The sequence below is a fragment of the Scyliorhinus torazame genome, unplaced genomic scaffold, assembly GCF_047496885.1.
Source record: "Scyliorhinus torazame isolate Kashiwa2021f unplaced genomic scaffold, sScyTor2.1 scaffold_776, whole genome shotgun sequence".
Classification (NCBI taxonomy): domain Eukaryota; kingdom Metazoa; phylum Chordata; class Chondrichthyes; order Carcharhiniformes; family Scyliorhinidae; genus Scyliorhinus; species Scyliorhinus torazame.
In genome coordinates this window covers 27,582-52,204 of record NW_027308503.1, presented here as the reverse complement: position 1 = coordinate 52,204, position 24,623 = coordinate 27,582, and the positions used below count along the sequence as shown (strand labels likewise).

The 24,623-nt window shown below is 48.7% G+C and overlaps 1 protein-coding gene across 1 annotated transcript in view; it reads right to left on the bottom strand.

The window, feature by feature from the left end:
- Positions 1–8,208: 8,208 nt before the first annotated feature.
- Positions 8,209–24,623, bottom strand: part of LOC140406658 (alpha-actinin-2-like) — a gene marked incomplete at its 5' end in the record, with an annotated part of 39,351 nt that continues 22,936 nt past the window's right edge. Inside the window, 3 exons of the mRNA XM_072494662.1 lie at positions 8,209–9,936; positions 10,961–11,119; positions 11,930–11,995. Of these exons, the coding sequence (XP_072350763.1) occupies positions 9,778–9,936; positions 10,961–11,119; positions 11,930–11,995 (384 nt within the window). The remainder of the gene's footprint in view (positions 9,937–10,960; positions 11,120–11,929; positions 11,996–24,623) is intronic.

The window sequence follows — 24,623 nt, the reverse complement described above, 5'->3', positions numbered from 1 at the left end:
GCGCCAACTCTCAACCGCCTCCCGCGTCGGGCAATATCTGCGCAGGCGCCAACTCAGCTTCCCGCGTCAGGCAATAATTACGCAGGCGCCAACCCCTCTGCTCCCACCCCACCGCCACTTCCCAGCGAGACGTCAGTGCGCAAGCGCCATCTCTGCTGCTGCTGATTCTCACTTCGCATGCGCTGTTTTCCCCTCCCTTGGCTGCGCCTCCTCACACGGGGGATGTGGAACGTGTCTCGTATAATTTTGCTTATTACATTCTACAACTCGGTAGCAGTCCCACGGGTTAGAATGTAGCGCAGCACCAATGCGCCTTGAAAAATAAGCGAAACTTAAAAGTCCAAACGGATTTGCAATCTGTAGATTTATAAATTATTCATTCCTTCCCACCTTCAGCGAATGATGCTTAAAGGCGTGACTGTCATAACCCAGGTCAATATCCATCCCACACTTATTATCATAGGTTACAATGCCACTGTTCCCTTGTGTTACTGATCATCCACTCAAACCCTGCTGTACCCCACTCAATTGAACTGCTGGCCAGAGAATAACCAATATTTGATGGGAATAGACATTCATTCATATTTGCAAAAATGCTTCAACAGTTGGGATAGAAGCAGGCACCAGATTCAGGTAATGGAGCTTTTTTCTGGGAAATGTTCGAAGGGAGAGGAGAGAATAGTATAGGGGATTTGAGGCTGTTAAATTGGGTTGGTGGTAGACTTCACGTTATTTGAATATGCCCAAGCTGTAAGTGACTTCATCACCTTTTGAGTCCTCTTTTGATTGAAGGGTCTGTTGGGATGTCCACAGAACAGAATCACTACAGTGCAGAGGGAGGCCGTTCGGCCTATCGAGTCTGCACCGACCCTCTGAAAGAGGACGTAACCTAGGCCCACGCCCCATCCTATCTCTGTAATCCAAACCCCCGTCTAACCTTTTTTGGACACATGGGCAACTTAGCATGGCCAATCCATCTAACCTGCACACCTTTGGACCGGTGCAACCAAAGGAAACCCACACAGATATGGGGAGAACGTGCAAACCCCATTCAGACAGTGAACCCAGGTCCCTGGTGTGTGAGGCAACAGTGCTAACCACTGTGCCACCCTTTTATTGGGTTACTTCAGCTGTAATTGATTCATGAATAATAATAATCTTTATTAGTGTCACAAGTAGGCTTACATTAACACTACAATGAAGTTACTATGAAAATCCCCTAGTCACCACACTCCAGCGCCTGTTCGGGTACACGGAGGGAGAATTCCAAATGTCCAATTCACCTAACAAGCACATCTTTCGGGACTAGTGGGAGGAAACCGGTGCACCCAGAGGAAACCCACGCAGACACGGGGAGAACGTGCGGACTCCGCACAGACAGTGACCCAAGCCAGGAATCAAACCCGGGTCTCTGGCGAGATGAAACAACAGTGCTAACCACTGTGCTGTGTCACCCATAATGCTGCAGTAGTACTCCTAATTTTTGTTCCCCTCTCCATTTTGCCTAAACATTCTACATCCAGGGATGTTGAGCTACCATTTTATCCCCTCTTTAAGTTTCCGTTATAAATTATATTATGCTCCCTTGCATCAATCTGTGTCCTCAGCTCATCAGCTTTATTTGCTATACTTGTAATTACATATTACCTTTAAATATGGCCAAATTCCCGTGCTGCACACTTTTAAACCTGTGCTTCTATCTTTCAGAATTTTCCATTTCCCATTCTCTCTCTGAACTCTAAACTCAGGTTTCCATCCTCCTACAATTTAGTTTAACACCCCGCCCAGCCAACCCCTTACAGCACCAGCAAAACTCCCTGTGAGCATATTTATTCCCGCCCTGTTCAGGTGTAGACCATTTGGCTTGCACAGATCCCACCTTCATCCGAACCAGTCCCAATGCCACAGAAATCTGATGCCCTCCCTCCGACACCAACCATGTATTTAATGGCTCAATTTCCCCACTTCTATACTCACCAGCATGTGGTAAAGGGAGTAACCCGGATGATTAATGCTTTTGAGATTCAACTTTTCAATCTCACTTCCGAGCTCCCTAAAATCTGCTTGCAGGACCTCATTACCTTTCCGACCTACGAAAGAAGCCTTACAACACCAGGTTAAAGTCCAACAGGTTTGTTTCGAATCACTAGCTTTCGGAGCACAGCTCCCTCCATCGATGAAGACGAACATCTTGCCAAGGTCATCCCAACACCCCCACTACTTGCCTTCAAACAATTGCGCAACCTCAATCACACCATAGTTTGCAGCAAACTATCCAGCCTTCAGAACAGCGACCACGACACCACGCAACTACACAACCCTGCCATGGCAATCTCTGCGAGATGTGCCAGGTCATCGACATGGGTACCACCATTACACGTGAGAACATGACCCACCAGGTAGATGGTACATACTCGCGTGACTCGGCCAATGTTGTCTACCTCATACGCTGCAGGAAAGGATGTCCCGAAGCGTGGTACATTGGCGAGACCATGCAGACTGCGACAAAGTCAAAGATGCAAGACGATACTTTGAATGCGAGTTTTTGCAGGTAATTAAGTCTTTACAGGTCCAGACAGAACAACTGGAGAGAGGGATAATCACAGGTTAAAGAGGTGTGAATTATCTCAAGCCAGGACAGTTGGTAGGATTTCGCAAGCCCAGGACAGATGGTGGTGGGGTGAATGTAATGCAACATGAATCCAAGGTCCCGGTTGAATCCGTACTCATGTGTGCGGAACTTGGCTATAAGTTTCTGCTCGGCGATTCTGCGTTGTTGCATGCCCTGAAGGCTGCCTTGGAGAACGCTTACCTGAAGATCAGAGGCTGAATGCCCTTGACTGCTGAAGTGTTCCCCGGCTGGAAGGGAACATTCCTGCCTGGCAATTGTCGCGCAATGTCTGTTCATCCATTGTCGCAGCGTCTGCATGGTCTCGCCAATGTATCACACTTCAGGGCATCCTTTCCTGCAGCGTATGAGGTAGACAACATTGGCCGAGATGTGCGAGTATGCACCACGTATCTGGTAGGTGGTGTTCTCACGTGTAATGGTGGTACCTATGTCGATGATCCGGCACGTCTTGCAGAGATTGCCATGACAGGATTGTGTGGTGTCGTGGTCGCTGTTCTGAAGGCTGGGTAGTTTGCTACAAACAATGGTCTGTTTGAGGTTGTGCGGTTGTTTGAAGGCAAGTAGTAGGGATGTGGGGATGACCTTGGCAAGATGTTCATCTTTATCGATGGAGGGAGCTGTGCTCCGAAAGCTGGTGATTCGAAACAAACCTGTTGGACTTTTCCCTGGTGTTGTATGATGTCTTACTGTGCTCACCCCAGTCCAACGGCGGCATCTCCACATAATTTCTGACCTAAGTCATTGTACCAACGTAGGTCACGACCTCCGGCTGATCACTCTCCTCCAGAGTATGTCCTGAAGTGGCTCTGTGACATTATTAACCCTGGCACCAAGGATGCAACATACCATCCTGGTCGCATTACAGCCACAAACCCACCTTTCTGGTCCCTAACTAAAGATTCCCCTATCACTACTGATATTCCTTTCTTCTTTGACCCCTTCTGTGCATCAAAGCCAAATGTGGTGCCGCAAACCTGGCTCTGACTTGCACTCCCCCCAAGAAATCAATGCTCTCACCAGTATCCAAAATGGAAACCCGATTGGGGAGGGGGACCTTAAGGGACTCCTGCACTACCCACTTTGTTCTCTTGGATTGCCTGGGGGATCTCATTCCCTTTCTGCCTTTGGGGTCCTAAGCTGTGATATGACCACTTCTCGGAATAGGTTATTCACATAACTCTCAGCCTCATAGATGTGCCAGAGTGATGCTTCCTGCACAAGTGGCCATCTAGGATACCGGTAGCATCCACACCTTCCCAAGTATTCCAGGACATGCATCCCACACGACCGAGCTGTCCACCCTTTGCCCTCAACTCCCTTACTCACTAAACCCACAGTAATTCCACTCCATTTATTTATACCACTGAGATTCAGATGAGTCTATTATCTGGCAGTTACAGAACCAGGTCAGGCCAGTTACTTAATTTGGTGATCTCACCTGCTCTGCAGAAGAGAGCTTGATTTGCTTGATTAGCCCTGCTCAAGTCTGGAAGAAACTTAAAACAGTAAACTTAAATTAAATTGCAAGATCCAGTGTAGTATCTGTTCTTATCGCTTATCGGCCTTTTAGCTAAGATGAGCGCGAGGTCAGGTGTAATGCCTGGATCTGGTATGTCTCTCTTGTGGGGACCATGAATTGGATTCAATTTGAATTGGTTTTTGGAGCATGCAAGGAGCTGGATTCGGGGTTGCCCCTGTCCACACTCTGAGCTCTGCCTTTGTAACTCTAATAAAGTAATAAAAAACTAGATTTTATAAAATAGATCAACACCTGAAATGTAAAATTTCACTCCTCTACTAACCAAACCTGCAGTAATTCCACTCCCTATCAGCTGTACTCCATGCACTGCACTTAACCTCTCTTGTTCATACTATGGAGATTCAGAAGAGTCTACGACCCGGTAGTTGCAGAACCTGATTCAGTCTGTTACTTAACCCAGGGGATAACTCCCCAGATCTTCTTCAAAATAGTGCCATGAAAACTTTAGGCCCATCAATGATGATTTCATTTGTACATTTCAGGCTTAAAGGGCTGAATTGCCTACTTCTGCTCCGAATACCTATGTAATTCTTTTTGTGGAAGTATTCTGAAATACATCTTTTCTGTCTTTATTATGTCTCTGGATATATTGTGAATAGCTGGGGTCCCAGCACCGATCTGTGTCTGGATGGCCACTTTCCTCCGTGTTTCAGCTCCTGGCCTTCTGGTGAGCTGCCTGCTCTATTTAGCATTCCAATCTTTGCCACTTGTACCAGGCAGCCAGCCGCCTGCCTCCTGAAAGCACTTAACCCCACTCATTGGGCATGGAACTCAGCTTCTGCCCAATTAGAGAATTATTTTCAAAATGGCAGCATTTCTGCCAATGCCGTGCATGCGCAGCTATATATGCGTGGCATTCTCCATCTTTGTAGTGGACAATGTGTAACATGAACCCAGCTTATATACTTTCAGGAACTATGTACATGCATCAAAATAAAGTAGATATTAGTGCTCAGCAAAATCATATTTATTTCTGCACCATCATCAATTCATTGATCCTTCTTAAACTGAAGAGATTTGAGACTGCAGAATATGCTGGTTTAGCACACTGGGCTAAATCGCTGGCTTTTAAAGCCGACCAAGGCAGGCCAGCAGCACGGTTCGATTCCCGTACCAGCCCCCCCGAACAGGCGCCGGAATGTGGCGACTAGGGGCTTTTCACAGTAACTTCATTGAAGCCTACTCGTGACAATAAGCGATTTTCATTTCATATGCAGACGTTTGAAGGCAGGATTCTGCCCCTTCACTAAACCTCTAGGATTAATGAATTTAGTACAATATTGCAACTGTTTTCTTTCCTGTCCTGACTGAATCTTTTGGATCACTGAATATGTAGCTTATAAATTGCGAGACAACAGAAATCATTGAAATGAGTTGAAGCATCAGCTTAGTAATTTACATAGAATTTACAGTGCAGACTACAGTACAGTACAGTGCCAGCTAATGATTCTGGTTTGCCCTGTCCTCCTTGTAAAATACTGCAACACTTTCTCCAAGTGTCAATAAAATGCCTGTGAGCTAGACATTCCGAGGAAACTGCCAACTAAGCAATGTGTGGAATTCACAAACTACAAGCATATTGCAATAACCAAACTGGAAAGAAAGATGTGTGCATGTCATTGGATTTCTGCACATGCACAGACGGATATCAGCGGCTATCGTATCAAATCACCTTGGCAAGAGAGACAGTGAGTGGGATTCTTACAAAAAATGACCAAATGTAATTTTGTACACAAATATTGGTTCAAATTGTGCTAGCTGTTGCGATGTGATTCTGATCATGATCTTCATTCACTTAGTTATTTTTTGGAGCCAGAGTGATTTGCAGTGATAATGGGATTCGTGGGACCCAAAGGCCTGATCCTCAGAGATTGGGGCGTGGTTTTCAAAGGGCGCCTTGATCTCAGAATATCGTTCTGGCCACCGCACACCCACCCCTTCTTGCCAGCATCAGACCCCAGCCACCGCCCACCTACCACCCCCCCCCCCAAACAGCAGCAAAGAATCCCCCATCCCCATTGCCAACAAAGACACCCCTGCCCCCAATCACCGGCAAAGAACCCCCCCCCTAATCGCCGGTTCCAGTGCCCTCCCTCCAAGGTGAACAATACCCTATGGGCAAATTGTCCCACCCCATTCATGCCCTAAATTCACTTGCTCCTAAATGTACAGTTCCAAACTTCTCCAGCCATTTTTAGAGTGGGTACTGGGTAGATATTCTAGTGGTCACTAATGGTTTCAATGTTGTGTCGATCAGTGAGAAATGCAATGGCACAGCTCTGTGGAGGAGCTGGGTATAACTGCTAGCAACGTACAGAGTTTTGCATTTAACTGCATATGCAAATGCCATAAGTCATATTTATCCTGTAATAACTGTGGATAGCTTCTGTTATAGTTACAGCAAGATACATGCCAATGTGTTGTAATTAGGAAGCTCATAAAGAAGACTGTAAATTCATACATAAATGAGGATCCTGTACCGGTGATGTCCTCAAAGCAACCCATTGGAATCACTGGCTTGTGACTGACCAAAATGGAGAAGACTTATTTGGGAAGGCACGGGACACATCAAGAACACATAGAAGCAAGTCGAGGTGTTGGAGATAGGGCACAACCTCCGAACAACTCACCATCCAACCCTCCAAGCAGCACATGCCCTACACATCAGCCATCTCAGAATCCATCGAACTGAAGTGGAAGCAAGTCATCCTCAATCCACAATGGCTGCCTATGAAGATGGGAAGATGACAACTTGCTACAAGTTGGAGCATATGGTCTTTCTCTTGTCTCTCTGACGTTGTCGCTTCTCTCCTGCCTATTTCTGCTCTCTTCTCTCATCATTGTGTAAAGGAGTAACTTTAAGTCTGGGAATTTTCGTGAAGCTCCCTCAGATGTGCTGCATCAGGGATTAATGGGTCCTTTTCAAATTGGCACACAGTAACTAGTGGGGTACCACAGGGATCGGTGCTGGGACCCCAGCTATTCACAATATATATTAATGATTTGGATGAGGGAACAAAATGTAACATCACAAAGTTTGCAGATGATACAAAGTTGGGTGGGAGGGTGAACTGTGACGAGGATGCAGAGATCCCACAGCAAGATCTGGATAGGTTGGGCGAGTAGGCAAATCAATGGCAGATGCAGTATAATTTGGATAAGTGTGAGGTTATTCACTTTGGAAGCAAAAACAGGAAAGCAGATTCCTTCCTGTTGTAAATTGGGAGAAGGAAGTGTGCAGCGGGACCTGGGTGTCCTTGTGCACCAGTCGCTGAAGGTAAGCATGCAGGTGCAGCAGGCAGTAAAGAAGGCTAATGGTATGTTGGCCTTCATTGTGAGAAGTTGCGAGTACAGGGATGTGTTGTTGCAATTATACAGAGCCTTGGTGAGGCCACACCTAGAATATTGTATGCAGTTTTGGTCTCCTTTTCTGAGGAAGGATGTTCTTGCTCTTAACGGAGCGCAGCGAAGGTTTACCAGACTTTTCCAGGGATGGCAGGACTGTCATATGAGGAGAGATTGACTAGGTTAGAATTGTTCTCGCTGGAGTTCAGAAGAATGAGGGAGGGATCTCTTAGAGACTTATAAAATTCTAACAGGACTAGACAGGCTAGATGCAGGGAAGATGTTCCTGATGGTGGGTGGGTCCAGAACCAAGGGTCACAGTCTGAGGATTCAGGGTAAAGCATTTCAGACAGAGATGAGGAGACATTTCTTGTGAGAACCATGGCAAAATCCTGGTTTGCCCGTGTCATCGGGATTTCCTGCGAAATGGCAGTGATGGAGTGGGAGCAACTCAAAGGAAATTGCTGGCTTTTCAATTCAGCTGGTTAAGTATGTTACTCATAATTCAGATCAGAATTCACTCAAACCCAATCGTTAAAGTTTCCACAATAAGTCTTGGGTGTTAATAAAATGATTGTTAGTCGTTTTGTGTGTCCTGGCACATATGGCTATTCAATGGTCTAGACTGCAGCAAAAATATTATGGGTAGACAACAATAACTGGTCTTATTAAATAAAAGAGAGTCAACTAGTTTGGCAAGTTTACATTTTAATAACATTTCAAACATCAGCAGTGATAAAAATGTCAATTGTTATATTTTACAAGTAGCATAAGGGAGAATCTTGTAATCAAGCTTGTCGTCAGCTGAACTTTATCTTCTTCCTTTTGGGACTGTGACATTCCAATGACAGATGAGGCAAGGTATTCATTTAGAGCCGTTTTTAAAATTTGTTCATGGGATACGGGCATCGCTGGCTGGGCCACCCTTCATTGCTGATCCCAAATTGCCCTTGAGGGGGCAGTTAAGAGTCTACCACATTGCTGTGGATCTAGAGTCACATGTAGGCCGGACCAGGTAAGGACGACAGATTTGCTTCCCTAAAGGACATTAGTGAACCAGATGGGTTTTTATGACAATGGTTTCATGGTCATCATTAGACTTTTAATTCCAGATTTTTATTGAATTTAAATTTTGCCACCTGCAGTGACCAGATTTGAACCAGGGTCTCCAGAGCATTGCTCTGAGTCTCTGGTCTACGAGTACAGTGACAATACCACTCCTCCACCGCTCCCCTATTAAGAGGTTTCACAAACTGGAGAGTTACAAAAAGCCTGGACTTATATTTTGTCCAGTGCTTTTTAAGGATATGAAAATGTTTTTAAAATGCTAGGACACACATTCTGTAAAATCGGTTGTGAAAATTCATACAAAATATAATATTGGGAATATATTATAACAATTGGAAGAATCACTGATGTAGCTCTCGACTTTGTGCAATAATGGAAAACAGATGGCAGTGAGTTGGCAGCCTGTTTTACATCTTTGAATTTCCATTGACTTCAATGCAAATTTTTTTAAATGGTGATTCAACATAACTGGTTTTACACAATTGTACCAAGTCAAAATCCACCCTAGTGACACCGTTTCAGTTTATATTGGAGGTATTCAAGATTTCAAAAAGTTATTGAAAATTGAAAGTGGCGGTTTGATTGATGATGAAAAGGGAGAAAGAAATTAAGCTCTGACAATCTGGATTTAATTACTTTATACCGAGGATAGTGAGTATCCAGCACAGGCTACACATGATCTGGTGCCGGAAATACACTTCGTAGATTCGAGCACGGACCAGAGGGAGAGAGAAAAGGAATAAGAGGGCCATAGACACAGAGAGCTGAACTGGCCCACAAAGACATTGTCTGATTCTACCCATTCCTATGTTCCTGTGACAACATTCCTTAGAAATACTGTAACAAGATCTACAAACACCTCACAAATGATCCTGTCAGTAATGAAGAACTTTCACATAAAGTCAATGTTAAATCAAGCGACAGTAAATGTGCAGATTTTTAAAACAAAATGGGCTATGCATCAGATTTCATAGTGACATTTATGTGTGCAGTACCATCAGATCCAAAGGGATTTTGTTTTTGATACAAGGTGGTGGTACTTCCATCGCATTTCCTGGTGCCACACACACACATTTTTAGAGATTCACATCTAGCATTGCATTCAAGGCTATTATTCATTGTTCTCTACTTTCAATCACTAATGTATTCAGGATTTGGAAAGAAATAAATGACTCTGTTTCGGAGTCCTGTGTTACAGGTCACTTTCGCCGTAGAGTGCAGTTGAGAATGAGGCATAGTCGAGCGCTCCGGGGATGGCTTCAGGCCCTCTATATGGTGGCATGCTGGCGATGCAGTATTCAGCCTGTTCTGAGGGCAGCTCTCGACGCAGTTCCTCAACTAGAATGTAAGGCTGCACAAACAAGACAAGTGTGATTTTGCTTTACATATTTGTTCAAAAAGAATAAATGCTTTTCAAAACCTATTGGGCTTAGAAATCTCTTATTTCCTCCTCAGCGCCGCACATGATCAAAGGCAACCTGCCCCCATTTCTTACTAATGTTGCTGTGCATCAATGCCCAATGACAAGTTTCCTTTTCTATGTGACTAAAAACCCAACGTGCTCTGCCTCTTCTCTCCCCATAATTGAACAGTATTTGCTTGAGGCATGGAATGTGGTTGCCTGCCATTTTCTTCACCAAGAAGTAATCTTACTGAGATAGACCAAGAGGAGACTTACTGAGAGGAGACAGCAAGAAAGAAAATTAGTCAAAGATAATATTCTCTTGGGGTGGCGCGGTTGCATAGTGATTAGCACTGCTGCCTATGGCGTTGAGGGCCCGGGTTCGATCCCGGCCCTGGGTCACTGTCTGTGTGGGGTTTGCACATTCTCCCCGTGTCTGCGTGGGTTTCACCCCACAACCCAAAGATGTGCAGGTTAGATGGATTGGCCACACTAAATTGGCCCTTAATTGGAAAAAAAATTATTGCATACTCTAAGTTTAAAAATAAAATATTCTCAACTAGTAAAGACTAAGGATGAAGGCTGGAGAATTGGGTTTGCTCCTGCTGATAGTTGGGGCTGTGCCCTTCTTGGCAAATTTGAGGAATCGTAGAATTGTTGAGAAAACTATGGCTACAAATTTAGTAGTTGAAATGTGGTAATTTTCCTTAAAAGCAAAATTATTTATAATTTTATTTACTCTGATGGGCGAAAAGGGGATAGGAAAGAAGAGAATGAAAGACCGCTTTCCAGGGACTGAAGGTTTGAATTGTTTGATCAATAACTAATTAGCTGGAAGAACCAGCTAGCTATACCAGCTAGTGAAACAGCAAACCTCAAAGAGATTTATAATATTTAATATTAAACTTTATAATATGTATGAGGGAATACTCAATTGTATCATTTCTTATTTACAAAGAATCACATAACTTACTTTATCTCCAGCCAGAATTCTGAAGGAAGCCACAACTTGGTCGGCTGTATCTGTGTCCGCAGTCTCTCGGGTCATGAAGGAGATGAAGGACTGGAAGGATACTAGGCCAGTATTGTTTGGATCAACTAGGTTCATGATCCGAGCGAATTCAGCCTCACCCTACATAAAGAGTTGCAAACATGAAAGAATAAACAGGAAGATAAAGAAGGTTCCAACACTACAAAACCTTGATTTTTTTTTTCTCTGGACAATCTCTCACTCAGGTGTAGCAATGCTCCAACCTGCAAGTGATTCGCAAGCTTTTGGATGCTTCATTTTATGAAAAGATGTTCAAGGGAATGCAAAACTATTCTCATCTTCAATGGAATCTGACTGTTTACACACAACCCCACAGGACAAGGATGAACGGCAGTAATTGATGCCAGTAATAGTCACACTAGGTAACTAAATTGTAGGAAATGCACTTTATTCATAATATGAAAACTGAGGCTTTAGCATGTTAGTGAGGGAGAAACTCCTCCACTAGCAGAAGGATTGGTAGCCAATTTTTAAATAATTTTGTGGGAAAAACCTGGGGTGGTCGGGAAGATGAGGAAAAGTTTTGTTTTACGCAACAAGCTGTTATAATTTGGAATTCATTGACTGAAAGGGCGGTTGAAGCAGGGCCAACAGCAAATGTCAGAAGGGAATTGGATCTCTAATTATAAAAGGAAAAAAACGCACAAGGGGGCACGAGCAGGGGAGTGGGATGAACTGGTAACCCTTTTAGAGAGCTGACACACACGATGGGTCAAATGGCCACCTACTGTGCTGAACCATTCTATGACAGTCAATTGTTGGTTCACTACCTACTCCCAAACTTTCACCTGTATAATATTTAATTTATTAGTTCAGATAATGAATTCAAGGTGAATTGTAATCCCAGAATTAATTGCAATCTCAGAAATATTAAACATGCATCTGTCATACCAAATCAAAGCCCATGGAGATGAGGCAAGCTCGGAGATCATCTGGCTCCATTGCCCCATTCTTCTTCTATTGAGCCGATCAGCAAGTAAAAGGAACAGACGGAACATTGAGAGAGTTTCCAGTCAGCAGATCAGTAATGGACAGCCCCCAGATCCCGTGGTCCATGGTTGGTGAGGTAGGACATCAAGGAGAGGCCAGAGTCAAAAGGATCATTCAAAGTCCCAAAGATTAAGTGGTTCCAACAAAGGCGGAAGTGATGCAGGCCGAAGACAGCATCATTGTTGTGAGCAGGAAGAGAGCGACTAACACACAGATAAAATCAGACAAACAGGAAAGACACGATCAGGGAACAAACATGAAGCCAAGGAGGAAGAAAATATGTTGACAGGCCATAAAAATATGGACAACATGATCACATTGCAAATTTGAAAAGGAAAAAGAAAATAAAGAGAAATTTAGCACAGTTTTACTTGCATAGAGAAACTAAATACAACACAGTCCAGTTAGTACCTGTTTATCATTTCCAACATGTCCCAAGGCTGATGAGGCAGGCTTTGAAATCCTTTGGTTGAAGTTTGCCAGAATCACCCTAGTATCGCAGAGGTTAGTTGCGGCATGCAATTTACACACAAAGGTATGTATTGTTAATTACAATATGCACCATATGAAGCAAACTACAAAACATTCACTTAAGGCTAATGAGAACATCAGGACCCAGTACTTATTAACGATCACTCATACCAAGCACTTTCATACGTGGATATGAAACGTCTGTCAATTGGACATGTAGTTAAGTTTTGGCTCTTACCTATCCCATACATCTTCTAGTGCAAAATGTGCTGTATTATACACAATAATAAATATAGAGCAAAAATACAAATGAGGTTTTACTGAAAACCAAAGCAGTAACACTGCCAATTACAATCACTTTAATTAAAGCCGACTGTTATTGGTACTTTGTTGTGTTTGTCTTAGACTGAAAAATGAATAATCATAAATACAGATTCATAGATGGGGTGAAAAAACCTGATTCCTGCACAGGATCTGACCAGCTTTGTCAAGATCACACCTTGTTTACACTGGTCTTTTAAATTCCAGTAGTATGGATGTTGATCACGAACCACACGAGACATAATGACCCCCTGAAAGGGCTGCAATGAACATGGGATCAGGAGTAGGCCAGTCAGCTCCCAGAGCCTGTTCTGCCATTCAATATCATGGCCAATCTATCGCTCAACTCCATATAAACCCACACCTGACCCCCCCAGCCCCCTCCACTGTCTTGGCCCCATAAAATTCCTACAGTGCAGAAGGAGGCCATTCAGCCCATCATGTCTGCACCGACCCTCTGAAAGAGCACCCTACCTAGGCCCACTCCCCGCCCTATTTTCGTAACTCCGTCTAACCTGCACACCTTTGGACATTGAGGAGCAATTTAGCATGGCCAATCCAGCTAACCTGCACATCTTTGGACTGTGGGAGGAAACCGGAGCACCCGGAGGAAACCCACACTGACACGGGGAAAATGTGCAAACTCCACACAGTCACCAAAGGTGGGAATTGAACCCGGGCCCCTGGCGCTGTGAGGAAGCAATGCTACCCACAGTGCCACCCCTTATCCTTTAATACCTTTTCTCAACTAAAATCGATCGATCTCAGATTTAAAATTAACAATAGACCTTGCATGAATTTCACATTCGCGGAAGAGAATTCCAAACTTCTGCCACGCTTTGCATGTAAAGGTGTTTCCTAACTTTCCGAACGGTGCTAGTCAGAGTAGAAATGACAGGATATATAGGATGAATACGTGGCTGAAGAGATGGTGTCAGGGGGAGGGTTTCAGATTCCTGGGGCATTGGGACCGGTTCTGGGGGAGGTGGGACCTGTACAAACTGGACGGGTTACACCTGGGCAGGACTGGAACTGATGTCCTAGGGGGGCTATTTGCTAGAGCGGTTGGGGAGGGTTTAAATTAATATGGCAGGGCGATTGGAACCTATGCAAGGAGTCAGAGAAAGAGGGAGCAAGGACAAAAGCAAAAGGTAGAAAAGTGAATCAGAAAAGTGATAGATGGAGAAACCGAGGACAAAGTTCAAACAGGGCAGTAGAGAAAAATATTGGGAGCAAGACAAGCATTGTGAAAAAGACAAACTTAAAGGCTCTGTGTCTTAATGCACAGAGTATTTGAAATAAAGTGGATGAACCAATCGTGCAGATAGATATGAATGGATAGGATATAATTGGGATTACGGAGACGTGGCTGCAGGGTGAACAGGGATGTGAACTGAATGTCCCAGGGTTCTCAGTATTTAGGAAGGACAGGCAAAAAAGAAAAGGTGGTGGTGTGGCACTGCTGGTTAAAGAGGAAATTAACACAATATTGAGAAAGGATATTAGCTCTGACAATGTGGAAATGTATGGGTAGAGTTGAGAAATACCAAGGGACAAAACACATTAGTGGGTGTCAGATATAGACCCCCAAGCTGCACTGGTGAGGTGGGGAATGGTATTAAACAAGAAATTATTGATGCATGTAATAAGGGAATATCGGTGATCATGGGTGATTTTAATCGTCACATGGATTGGGCCACAAATTAGCCCCAATGCCGTAGGAGTAAAAATTCCTGGAGTGCATACGGGATGGTTTTATTGACCAATATGTGGAGGAACCAACTAGAGAGCAAGCCATCTTAGACTATGTAATGAGAAGGAAATCTGGCTGTACGAGCCCCCTTGGGGATTAGCGATCATAACATGATAGAATTTGTTATTAAGATGGAGTGAAGACATCCGGTTGCGGCTATGCAAGCTAAGTCGCACATTCGGCAGCTCCCGCTAAAAACTGACTTTTGGGCTCTCTTTAGGGCTCCCAACGGCATTTTTACGATGTTTCCCGGTGTGGGAAGGAGATTGCAATAGATCCCCGACAGTGTATGGCTTGGACCAGGAGCGGGGTGACTAAAAAAGTGGTGGTGAACCCAAAGAAGGTGCGAGGGAAGAAGAGCAAAATGGCGGCGGGCGGGAACCAGGCAACGTGGATGCAATGGTCGCAGGAGCAGCAGGAGGTTATCCAGCGCTGCTTCAGGGAGATTAAAGGGGACCCGCTGGAGCCAATGAAGGCTTCTATCGACAAGCTGCTGGAGACCCAGACGGCCCAGGGGATGGCGATCCGCGAGGTCCGACAAAAGATCTCCGACAACGAGGACGAGATCTTAGGCCTTGCGGTAAAGGTGGAGGCGCACGAGGCGCTCCACAAGAAATGGCAGGAACGGTTCGAGGAGATGGAGAATCGGTCGAGGCGGAAGAATTTGCGGATTCTGGGCCTCCCGGAGGGGTCAGACATGGGGGCCTATGTGGTCACCATGCTAAATGCGCTGATGGGAGCGGGGTCCTTCCAGGGGCCCCTGGAGCTGGAAGGGGCCCATAGAGTGCTGGCGAGGAGGCCCAAGGCTAACGAGCCGCTGCGGGCGGTGCTGGTGAAGTTCCATCGGTTCGTCGATCGGGAGTGTGTGCTCAGGTGGGCCAAGAGAGAGAGGATCAACAGGTGGGAGAACGCGGAGGTTCAAATAAACCAGGACTGGAGTGCGGAGGTGGCGAAGAAGAGGGCTGGGTACAATCGGGCGAAGGCGGTGCTGCACAGGAAGGGGGTGAAGTTTGGCATGCTGCAGCTGGCGTGACTGTGGGTCACCTACAAGGACCGGCACCATTATTTTGAGTCTCCGGACGAGGCGTGGGCCTTTGTCCAGGCCGAGAAGCTGGACACAAACTGAGGGTCGGGATGGGTGGTTGGGGATTGCTGTTGGGGTGTTACACTTTGAGGGGGGGTTCTTTGCTTTTATTTCTGTTTGGTTCGATGAGGGTGGGTTGGGCACTGTTTTGGTTGGGTCTGTCGGGTGGGCTCTTGGAGGGGGGTAAGTAAATGGAGTAGGGGTGGATGGCCGGTAGGGGGGGGATGGGGCCCCGCGGGGGCGGGTGAGGCCCGAGTCGGGGGTGAGGGGACTGGGCCTGTAAAAGGAGCGGCGACAGAGGTGGCAGGTCTGGGCAGGTGGAAAGCGCGGGCTTTTTCCCGCACTGAAGGCTGGAGGGGGTGGGGAAGCGAGGGTTGTTTCCCGCGCTTGGGATGGAAGGGGGAGCCGGAGAGCCTGTGGATGGGTAATGGAGGAGGAGGGTATATCCCACAATGGGAGGAGTCGAAGGAGAGGCGGGAGTAGCCGGGGTCAGCAGGAGTCAGCTGACTTGCGGGAGTGCAATGGGGGGAGTAAAGCAGCTAGAAGGGATCATAGCTTGGGGGGGGGGTTACTGCTGCTATGATCAAGGGGGAGCCGGAGCGAGTAGAGGGGGTTGGGACGGGGGTCTGCCGCCGTGGGGAACGGGTCGGGTGTGGGGTGCAGGCGCGTGGCTGGCCAAGGAGGGGTTATGGCTAGTCGGCGGGGGAGGGGCGGGTAGCCCCCTGATCTGGCTTATAACCTGGAATGTAAGGGGACTGAACGGGCCGATCAAGCGGGCCCGGGTGTTCGCACACCTGAAGGGGCTGAAGGTGGATGTGGTCATGCTCCAGGAGACACGCCTGAAGGTGGCAGACCAGGTAAGATTGAGGAAAGGGTGGGTAGGTCAGGTGTTTCACTCAAGGCTGGATGCCAAAAATCGGGGGGTGGCGATCTTGGTGGGAAAGAGGGTGTCGTTCGAAGCGTCGAGCATCGTCATAGACAATGGCGGCAGGTACATAATGGTAAGTGGTGAGCTGCAAGGGGAGAGGGTGGTGCTGGTCAATGTGTATGCCCCGAACTGGGAAGATGCGGGTTTTATGCGGCGCATGTTGGGTCGGATCCCGGACTTGGAAGTGGGGGACCTGATAATGGGGGGGGGGGGGACTTTAACACGGTGTTGGATCCGACACTGGATCGCTCCAGGTCTAGGACGGGTAGGAAGCTGGCGGCGGCTAAGGTGCTGAGGGGGTTAATGGACCAGATGGGAGGGGTGGACCCTTGGAGATTTGCAAGGTCGGGGGCTAGGGAATTTTCATTCTTCTTGCATGTTCATAAGGCTTATTCCCGGATCGACTTCTTTATTAGGAGTAGAGTGCTGATAGCGAGAGTAGAGGATACCGAGTACTCGGCGATAGCCATTTCGGATCACGCCCCGCATTGGGTAGACCTAGAGCTGGGGGAGGAGAGGGACCAGCGCCCATTGTGGCGCTTGGAGGTGGGGCTGTTGGCGGACGAGGAGGTGAGTGAGCGGGTCCGAGGAAGCATAGAGAGATTCCTGGAGGCCAACGATAACGGGGCAGTCCGAGTGGGGATGGTATGGGAGGCGCTGAAGGCGGTGGTTAGGGGAGAGCTGATCTCCATTAGGGCCCACAAGGAGAGGAGAGAGCGGAGGGAGAGGGAGAGGCTGGTGGGGGAGATGGTGAGGGTAGACGGGAGGTACGCGGAGGTACCGGAGTAGGGACTGTTGAGGAAGAGGCGTAGCCGCCAGGCCGAATTCGACCTGTTGACCACCAGGAAGGTGGAGGTGCAGTGGAGGAAGGCCCAGGGACGATTTATGAGTATGGGAAAAAGGCAAGTCGGATGCTGGCGCATCAGCTTCGGAAGCGGGACGCAGCTAGGGAGATCGGGGGAGTTAAGGATAGGGGAGGGAATGTGGTGCGGAGTGGGGTTGACATCAATGGGGTCTTCAGGGACTTTTATGAGGAATTGTATCGGTCCGAGCCCCCACTGGAGGAGGGAGGGATGGGCCACTTTCTCAACCAAGCGAGGTTTCCGAAGGTGGAGGAGGGACTGGTAGCGGGATTGGGGACCCCGATTGGGCTGGAGGAGCTGGCCAAAGGGCTAGGGAGCATGCAGGCGGGGAAGGCACCGGGGCCGGACGGGTTCCCGGTCGAATTCTACAAGAAATATGTGGACCTGTTGGGCCCGTTGCTAGTTAGGACCTTCAATGAGGCAAGGGAGGGGGGGGGACTTTGTCCCCGACGATGTCCCGGGCATTGATCTCCTTGATCCTGAAGCAGGACAAGGATCCCCTGCAGTGTGGGTCTTACGGGGCGATTTTGTTGTTAAATGTTGAAGCCAAGGTGCTGGCGAAGATCTTAGCCACGAGAATTGAGGAGTGTGTGCCGCAGGTGATCCACGAAGACCAGATGGGGTTCGTGAAGGGGAGGCAGTTGAACGCGAATGTGCAGAGGCTCCTGAACGTTATTATGATGCCGGCGAGGGAGGGGGAGGCGGAGATAATGGTGGCGATGGACGCTGAGAAGGCCTTCGATAGGGTAGAGTGGGGGTACCTGTGGGAGGTGCTGAAGAGGTTTGGGTTTGGGGAGGGGTTTGTCAGGTGGGTTAGGTTGTTGTACGAGGTCCCGATGGCGAGTGTGGCCACGAACAAGAGGAGGTCTGAGTACTTTTGGTTGCATCGAGGGATGAGGCAGGGGTATCCCCTGTCCCCCCTGCTCTTCGCACTGGCGATTGAACCCCTGGCTATGGCACTGAGGGAGTCGAGGAACTGGAGGGGGTTGGTGCGGGGCGGGAAGGAGCAGAGGGTGTCGCTCTATGCGGACGACTGGCTGCTATATGTGGCGGACCCGGTGAGCGGAATGCCGGAGGTAATGAGGATCCTCAGGGAGTTTGGGGATTTCTCAGGGTACAAGCTCAACATGGGGAAGAGCGAGTTGTTAGTGGTTCATCCAGGGGACCAGGAGAGGAGGATTGGCGAGCTCCCACTAAAAAGGGCGGAGAGGAGCTGCAGGTATTTGGGGGTCCAGGTGGCCAGGATCTGGGGGGCCCTGCATAGACTTAATTTCACGAGGCTGGTGGAGCAAATGGAGGAGGAGATCAAGAGGTGGGATGCGTTGACGCTGTCCCTGGCGGGTAAGGTGCAGTCAGTTAAGATGACGGTGCCCCCAAGGTTTTTGTTCCTGTTCCAGTGCCTCCCCATGTTTATCCCAAAGGCCTTCTTTAGGTGGGTCAACAGGAGCATAATGGGGTTTGTGTGGGCGCGAGGGACTCAGAGGGTGAGAAGGGTGTTCCTGGAGTGGAGTAGGGATGGGGGGGGCGGGGGGGCGCTGGCACTGCCCAACCTCTGTGGGTACTACTGGGCCGCCAATGCGGCGATGGTGCGTAAGTGGTTGATGGAGGGGAAGGGGCTGCAGGGAAGAGGCTGGTGATGGCATCTTGTGAGGGTACGAGTCTGGAGGCGCTGGCAACGGCGCCGCTGCCGCTCCCTCCAATGAGGTATACCAAGAGCCCAGTAGTGGCAGCTACCCTCAATGTCTGGGGTCAGTGGAGGCGGCACGGGGGGAAGTTGGGGCCTCGGTGTGGACCCCAATACGGGGGAACCACCGGTTTGTCCCAGGGAGAATAGATGGGAGGGTTTTCGGGGTGGCACAGGGCAGGGATAAGAAGGTTGGGGGACCTGTTTGTGGACGGGAAGTTCGCGAGCCTGGGTGAGCTGGAGGAGAAGTATGGGCTCCCACCGGGGAACACCTTCAGATATTTACAGGTAAGGGCGTTTGCCAGGCGGCAAGTGGTGGAATTCCCGCGGCTGCTGCCACGCACAGTACAGGACAGGGTGCTCTCGGGGGGGTGGGTTGGAGTGGGGAAGATCTCGGAAACTTACCAGGTGATGCAGGAGGAGGAGGAGGCCTCTGTGGTGGAGTTGAAAGGTAAGTGGGAGGAGGAGTTGGGAGAGGAGATCGAAGAGGGGACGTGGGCAGATGCCCTAGGGAGGGTGAACTCTTCGTCTTTTCCCGCGCCAGGCTCAGCCTCGTACAGTTTAAGGTGCTGCACAGGGCACACATGACCGGGACAAGGATGAGCAGGTTCTTTGGGGGTGCGGACAGGTGTGTTAGGTGCTCAGGGAGCCCAGCAAATCACACCCATATGTTCTGGGCATGCCCAGCGCTGCAGGAATTTTGGAATGCGTAGCGAGGACGGTGTCGGGGGTGGTAGGATCCAGGGTCAAGCCGAGCTGGGGGCTCGCAATATTTGGGGTTGCAGGGGAGTGCAGGAGGCGAAAGAGGCCGGTATTCTGGCCTTTGCGTCCCTGGTAGCCCGGCAAAGGATTCTTCTTCAGTGGAGGGATGCGAGGCCCCCAAGCGTGGAATCCTGGATCAACGATATGGCGGGGTTTATTAAATTGGAGAGGGTGAAATTCGCCTTAAAGGGGATCGGTACAAGGCTCTTTAGGCGGTGGCAACCGTTCTTGGACTTCCTGGCAGAACGGTAGACAATGGTCAGCAGCAGCAACCCGGTGGGGGGGGGGGGGGGGGGGGGGGGTTCTATTTTATTTTTGTTTATTTACCCTGGGGATCTGAGGGGGTGTATATATTTGCTATGTTTGCTTTGTGTTAATTTGGGTGTTAATTTATTATTTATGTATAGGGGGAGGGGGTACGGGGGGTTGTTTTGCTTTGTTCTGTATTTCATTCTATTGGGGTTTTTTTTTCATTCTGTTGTTGATATTTTGTGAAAACCCCGATAAAAATGATTTAATTAAAAAAAAAAAAGATGGAGTGTAGTCGTTGATTCGGAGACTAGCGTGCTGAATCTTAATAAAGGGAATTATGAGGATATGAGGCTTGAGTTGGCCTTGATAGATTGGGGAGAGTTACTTAAAGGGATGACTGTGGATAGACAATGGCAAACATTCAAGGAACACATGGAGGAACTACAGCAACTGTTCATTCCTGTCTGGCACAAAAGCAAAGGGGGTAAGAGGGCCAATCCATGGCTTACAAAGGAAATTAGAATTAGTATCTGATCCAAGGAAGAAGCATACAGATTGGCCAAGAAAAATAATAGATCTGAAGATTGGGAGCAGTTTAGAATTCAGCAAAGAAGGACGAAGGGATTGTTTAAGAAGGGGAAAGGAAGACTTCCGGTGGCGGCTATGAAGGAGTAAGTCGCACATTTAGTGGCTCCCGCTCGGGTCGGACTTTTGGACCTTTTCCCCCGATTTTCAACCAGAGTTGAATTGAAAAATTGATGATAGAGGCAATTGTGTACTGAATTCCCTCATCGGTGCATGGAGAGGAGGACTAGAAGTGCTCGTAAAGGCAGAAACGGAAAGACAGAGAAGGCTTGGGCTGAAGCTGCAGCGGGAGACAGCATGGCGGAGGACCGGACCTCTGGCTTGTCGGCCCAGCGGTCAACGGAGCAGCTGATGCAAGTTATTCAGGAAGGCTTTGCTAAGCAGAAACGGGACTGCTTGGACCCGATAAAAGAGTCAATCTGGCTGGAGCTTAGATTGGATGCCCAGAAGGTAGAGATGGCGCTGGCTGAGCAGGAGGAACATCAAACTGCGGTGGAGTTGGAGGTGGGGATGCTGAGAGACCAGCAGAAGAAGCTCCTGGAGAAGGCGGAGGACCTAGAGAACTTGAGAATCGTTGGGCTCCCGGAGGGGTCCAAAGGAGCGGAAGCTGCGGCATATATCGCGGACATGTTTGAGAAGCTGTTGGGGGATGGGGCATTCTCCCGACCCTTGGAGGTGGACAAAGCTCATAGAGCACTCACGCGGAAGCCGTAAATGGGAGACCCCCCCCCCCCCCCCCCCCCTCCCCACCGAGGGCAATGGTGGTGAGATTCCACAGGTACTTGGATAAGGAGCGCATTCTACAGTGGGCCAAGCAGACACTAAGCTGTAAATGGGACAACAGTATCCTGCAGATCCACCAAGACCTGAGGGCGGAGGTGGCCAGGAGAAGAGCGGGCTTTAACCAAATCAGGTCGAACCTTTTTAAGAAAAAGGTGAAGTTCGGACTGTTGTATCCGGCCCGTCTCTCGATCACATAAGAGGAACAGCACTTTTATTTTAAGTCGCCTGAGGACCCGCTGGACTTCGCGAAAAAGGACTGGTGATGGACTGATAACTTTTGAACTTTGCTCCAACATTCATGTTTTTTAAAATAAAAAAAATTCTCATTTTTCGTTTTGTGGAAGCTGTCTGTAATGCCTTCTGTATTGATTTGGGACCAGTGGCAGAGCTGAGTGAGTTAAAGTTTACATTTGCACTGTTGGGGGGTGCAGGTGTGCTTATTTAGACTTTGGATCTCTTACTTGATCTTTGTTAGCGTTTTTTTCTTTCCTTCCTGTTTTTTCTGTCGGGCAATTGTGTTGGGATTGTTTGTCATTGGAATGTGCATGTATGAGGGGGGGGGGGGGGGGGGGCGCGCCAATAGGTAGGAGACTTTTCGGCACCAGGGGTGGGGGCCACCAAGCTAGCTGGGCGGGCTAGCTCATGGAAGCGTAGTGAGGATATGTTAGGTTTATTAAAGGGGTTGAGTTATATTGTGTTGTTACTGGGGGGGGGGGGGGGGTGTATGGGGAAGAGGGGGAAAATGCTCTGATGACGAGGGATGGAATTGTGCTAAGGGACAGAGAGGAGGTTGGGGGCGGAAGCTGCCTGGGGGCGGGCCGATGGAGGCACGGAGCACAGGCTGGAGGCTGGCCCAAAAAAGGGGATGGCTGATCGGTGCAGGGGGGGGGGGGCATTGAGCCCCCCAACTAGGCTGATCACCTGGAATGTACGAGGGATAAATGGGCCGGTCAAGAGGGCATCTGAGGGGACTGAAGGTGGACGTGGTAATTTTGTACGGGACGCACTTTAGAGTAGCTGACCAGATTAGATTGAGGAAAGGCTGGGTCAGTCATGTCTTTCACTCGGGACTAGATTCAAAGACTAGAGGTGTCGCAATCCTGATCAATAAGCGGGTGGTGTTTGAGGCAGGTAGAATAGTCTCAGATGTGGGAGGTCGGTACATTATGGTCAGTGGGAAACTGGAGGGGGTGCAGGTGATATTAGTAAATGTGTATGCGCCAAATTGGGATGATGTGGAGTTTATAAAGAAGATTCTGGGGAAGATACCGGACCTGGACTCGCACAGGTTGGTCATGGGAGGGGACTTCAACACAGTTATGTACCCTGGCTTAGACCAGTCAAGCTCAAAAACGGGCAGGGTGCCAGCAATGGCAAAGGAACTAAAAGGGTTCATGGAACAGATTGGGGGGGGTGGGGACCCATGGAGATTTGGGCAGCCGAGAGTGAAGGAGTTCTCCTTCTAGTCACATGTGCATGAAGTGTACTCCCGGATTGATTTCTTTATTCTGAGCAGGGCTTTACAGACGGGGGTGGTGGGGGTACTCGGCGATCACAATCTCAGACCATGCTCCGCACTGGGTTGACCTGCAGGGTAGTAAAGACAGTAACCAGCGCCCGCTCTAGAGAATAGATGTGGGACTTTTAGCTGACAAAGGGGTGTGCGAGCGGCTGAGGAAATGTATTCAGAACTACCTGCAGGACAACGACACGGGGGAAATTTCAGCAGCGGTGGTCTGGGAAGCACTGAAGATGGTGGTTAGAGGGGAGCTGATCTCAATACGGGACCACAGGGAGAAAGTAGACAGGGCAGAGGCAGACCGACTGGTAATAGAGATACTACAGATCGATAGGAGATGTGCGGAGACCCCATGGGGAAGGGCTTTTAAGGGAATGGCGGAGGCTACAGGCTGATTTCGGCTTGTTAACCACAGGGAGGGCGGTGGAGCAGCTGAGAAAGGCGAGGGGGGCGATCTATGAGCATGGAGAGAAGGCCAGCAGAATGCGTGCACAGCAGCTTAGAAAGAGGGAGGCAGATAGGGAAAGTAAATGGTGGAGATGGGAACCTGGTTGGAGATTCAGCAGGGGTGAATAAAGCGTTTAGGGATTTTGACAGTAGGCTGTATGGGTCGAACCCCCACCTGGGCTGGAGGGGATGAGGCACTTCTTAGGGGGGCTGAATTTCCCAAAGGTGGACGGGGAGCTGGTAAAAGGGCTGGGGGCCCCGATCGGGTTGGAAGAGATCGTGGAGGGTCTGAAGGCCATGCAGTCGGGTAAAGCCCCGGGGCCAGACGGGTACCCAGTGGAGTTCTTTTTTAAAATAAATTTAGAGTACCCAATTCATTTTTTTCCAATTAAGGGGCAATTTAGCGTGACCAATCCACCTACCCTGCACATCTTTGGGATGTGGGGGCGAAACCCACGCAAACACGGGGAGAATGTGCAAACTCCACACGGACAGTGACCCAGAGCCGGGATCGAACCTGGGACCTCGGCACCGTGAGGCAGCAGGGTTAACCCACTGCGCCACCATGCTGCCCCCCAGTGGAGTTCTACAAAAGTTCTCTGGGATCTGGGACCATTGTCGATGAGGATGTTCAATGAGGCAAGGGAGCTGCCCCCGACGATGTCACAGGCCACAATTTTGCTGATTCTGAAACGGGACAAGAACCCGGAGCTGTGTGGGTCCTACAAGCCGATATCCCTGTTGAATGTGGACAGGAAACTGCTGGCCAAAAGTTTGTCCTCCAGGATTAAGGATTGTGCTCCGGACGTTATTGGGGAGGACCCGACGGGGTTTGTTTAGGGTAGGCAGTTGGTGGCCAATATAAGAAGGCTATTAAACGTGATCATGATGCCCCGGAAGGTAGGGAAGTGGAGGTAGTGGTCGCAATCGATGCCAAGAAGGCTTTTGATCGGGTACAATGGGAATATCTGTGGGAGATACTGGGACGGTTCGGATTTGGACATGGTTTTATTGACTGGGTCAGGTTGCTGTATCAGGCTCCTGTGGCAAGAGTACGGACAAATAGGACAACATTGGACTACTTTAGACTGCATCGGAGGACGAGATAGGGATGCCCCCTCTCCCCACTGTTGTTCGCGCTAG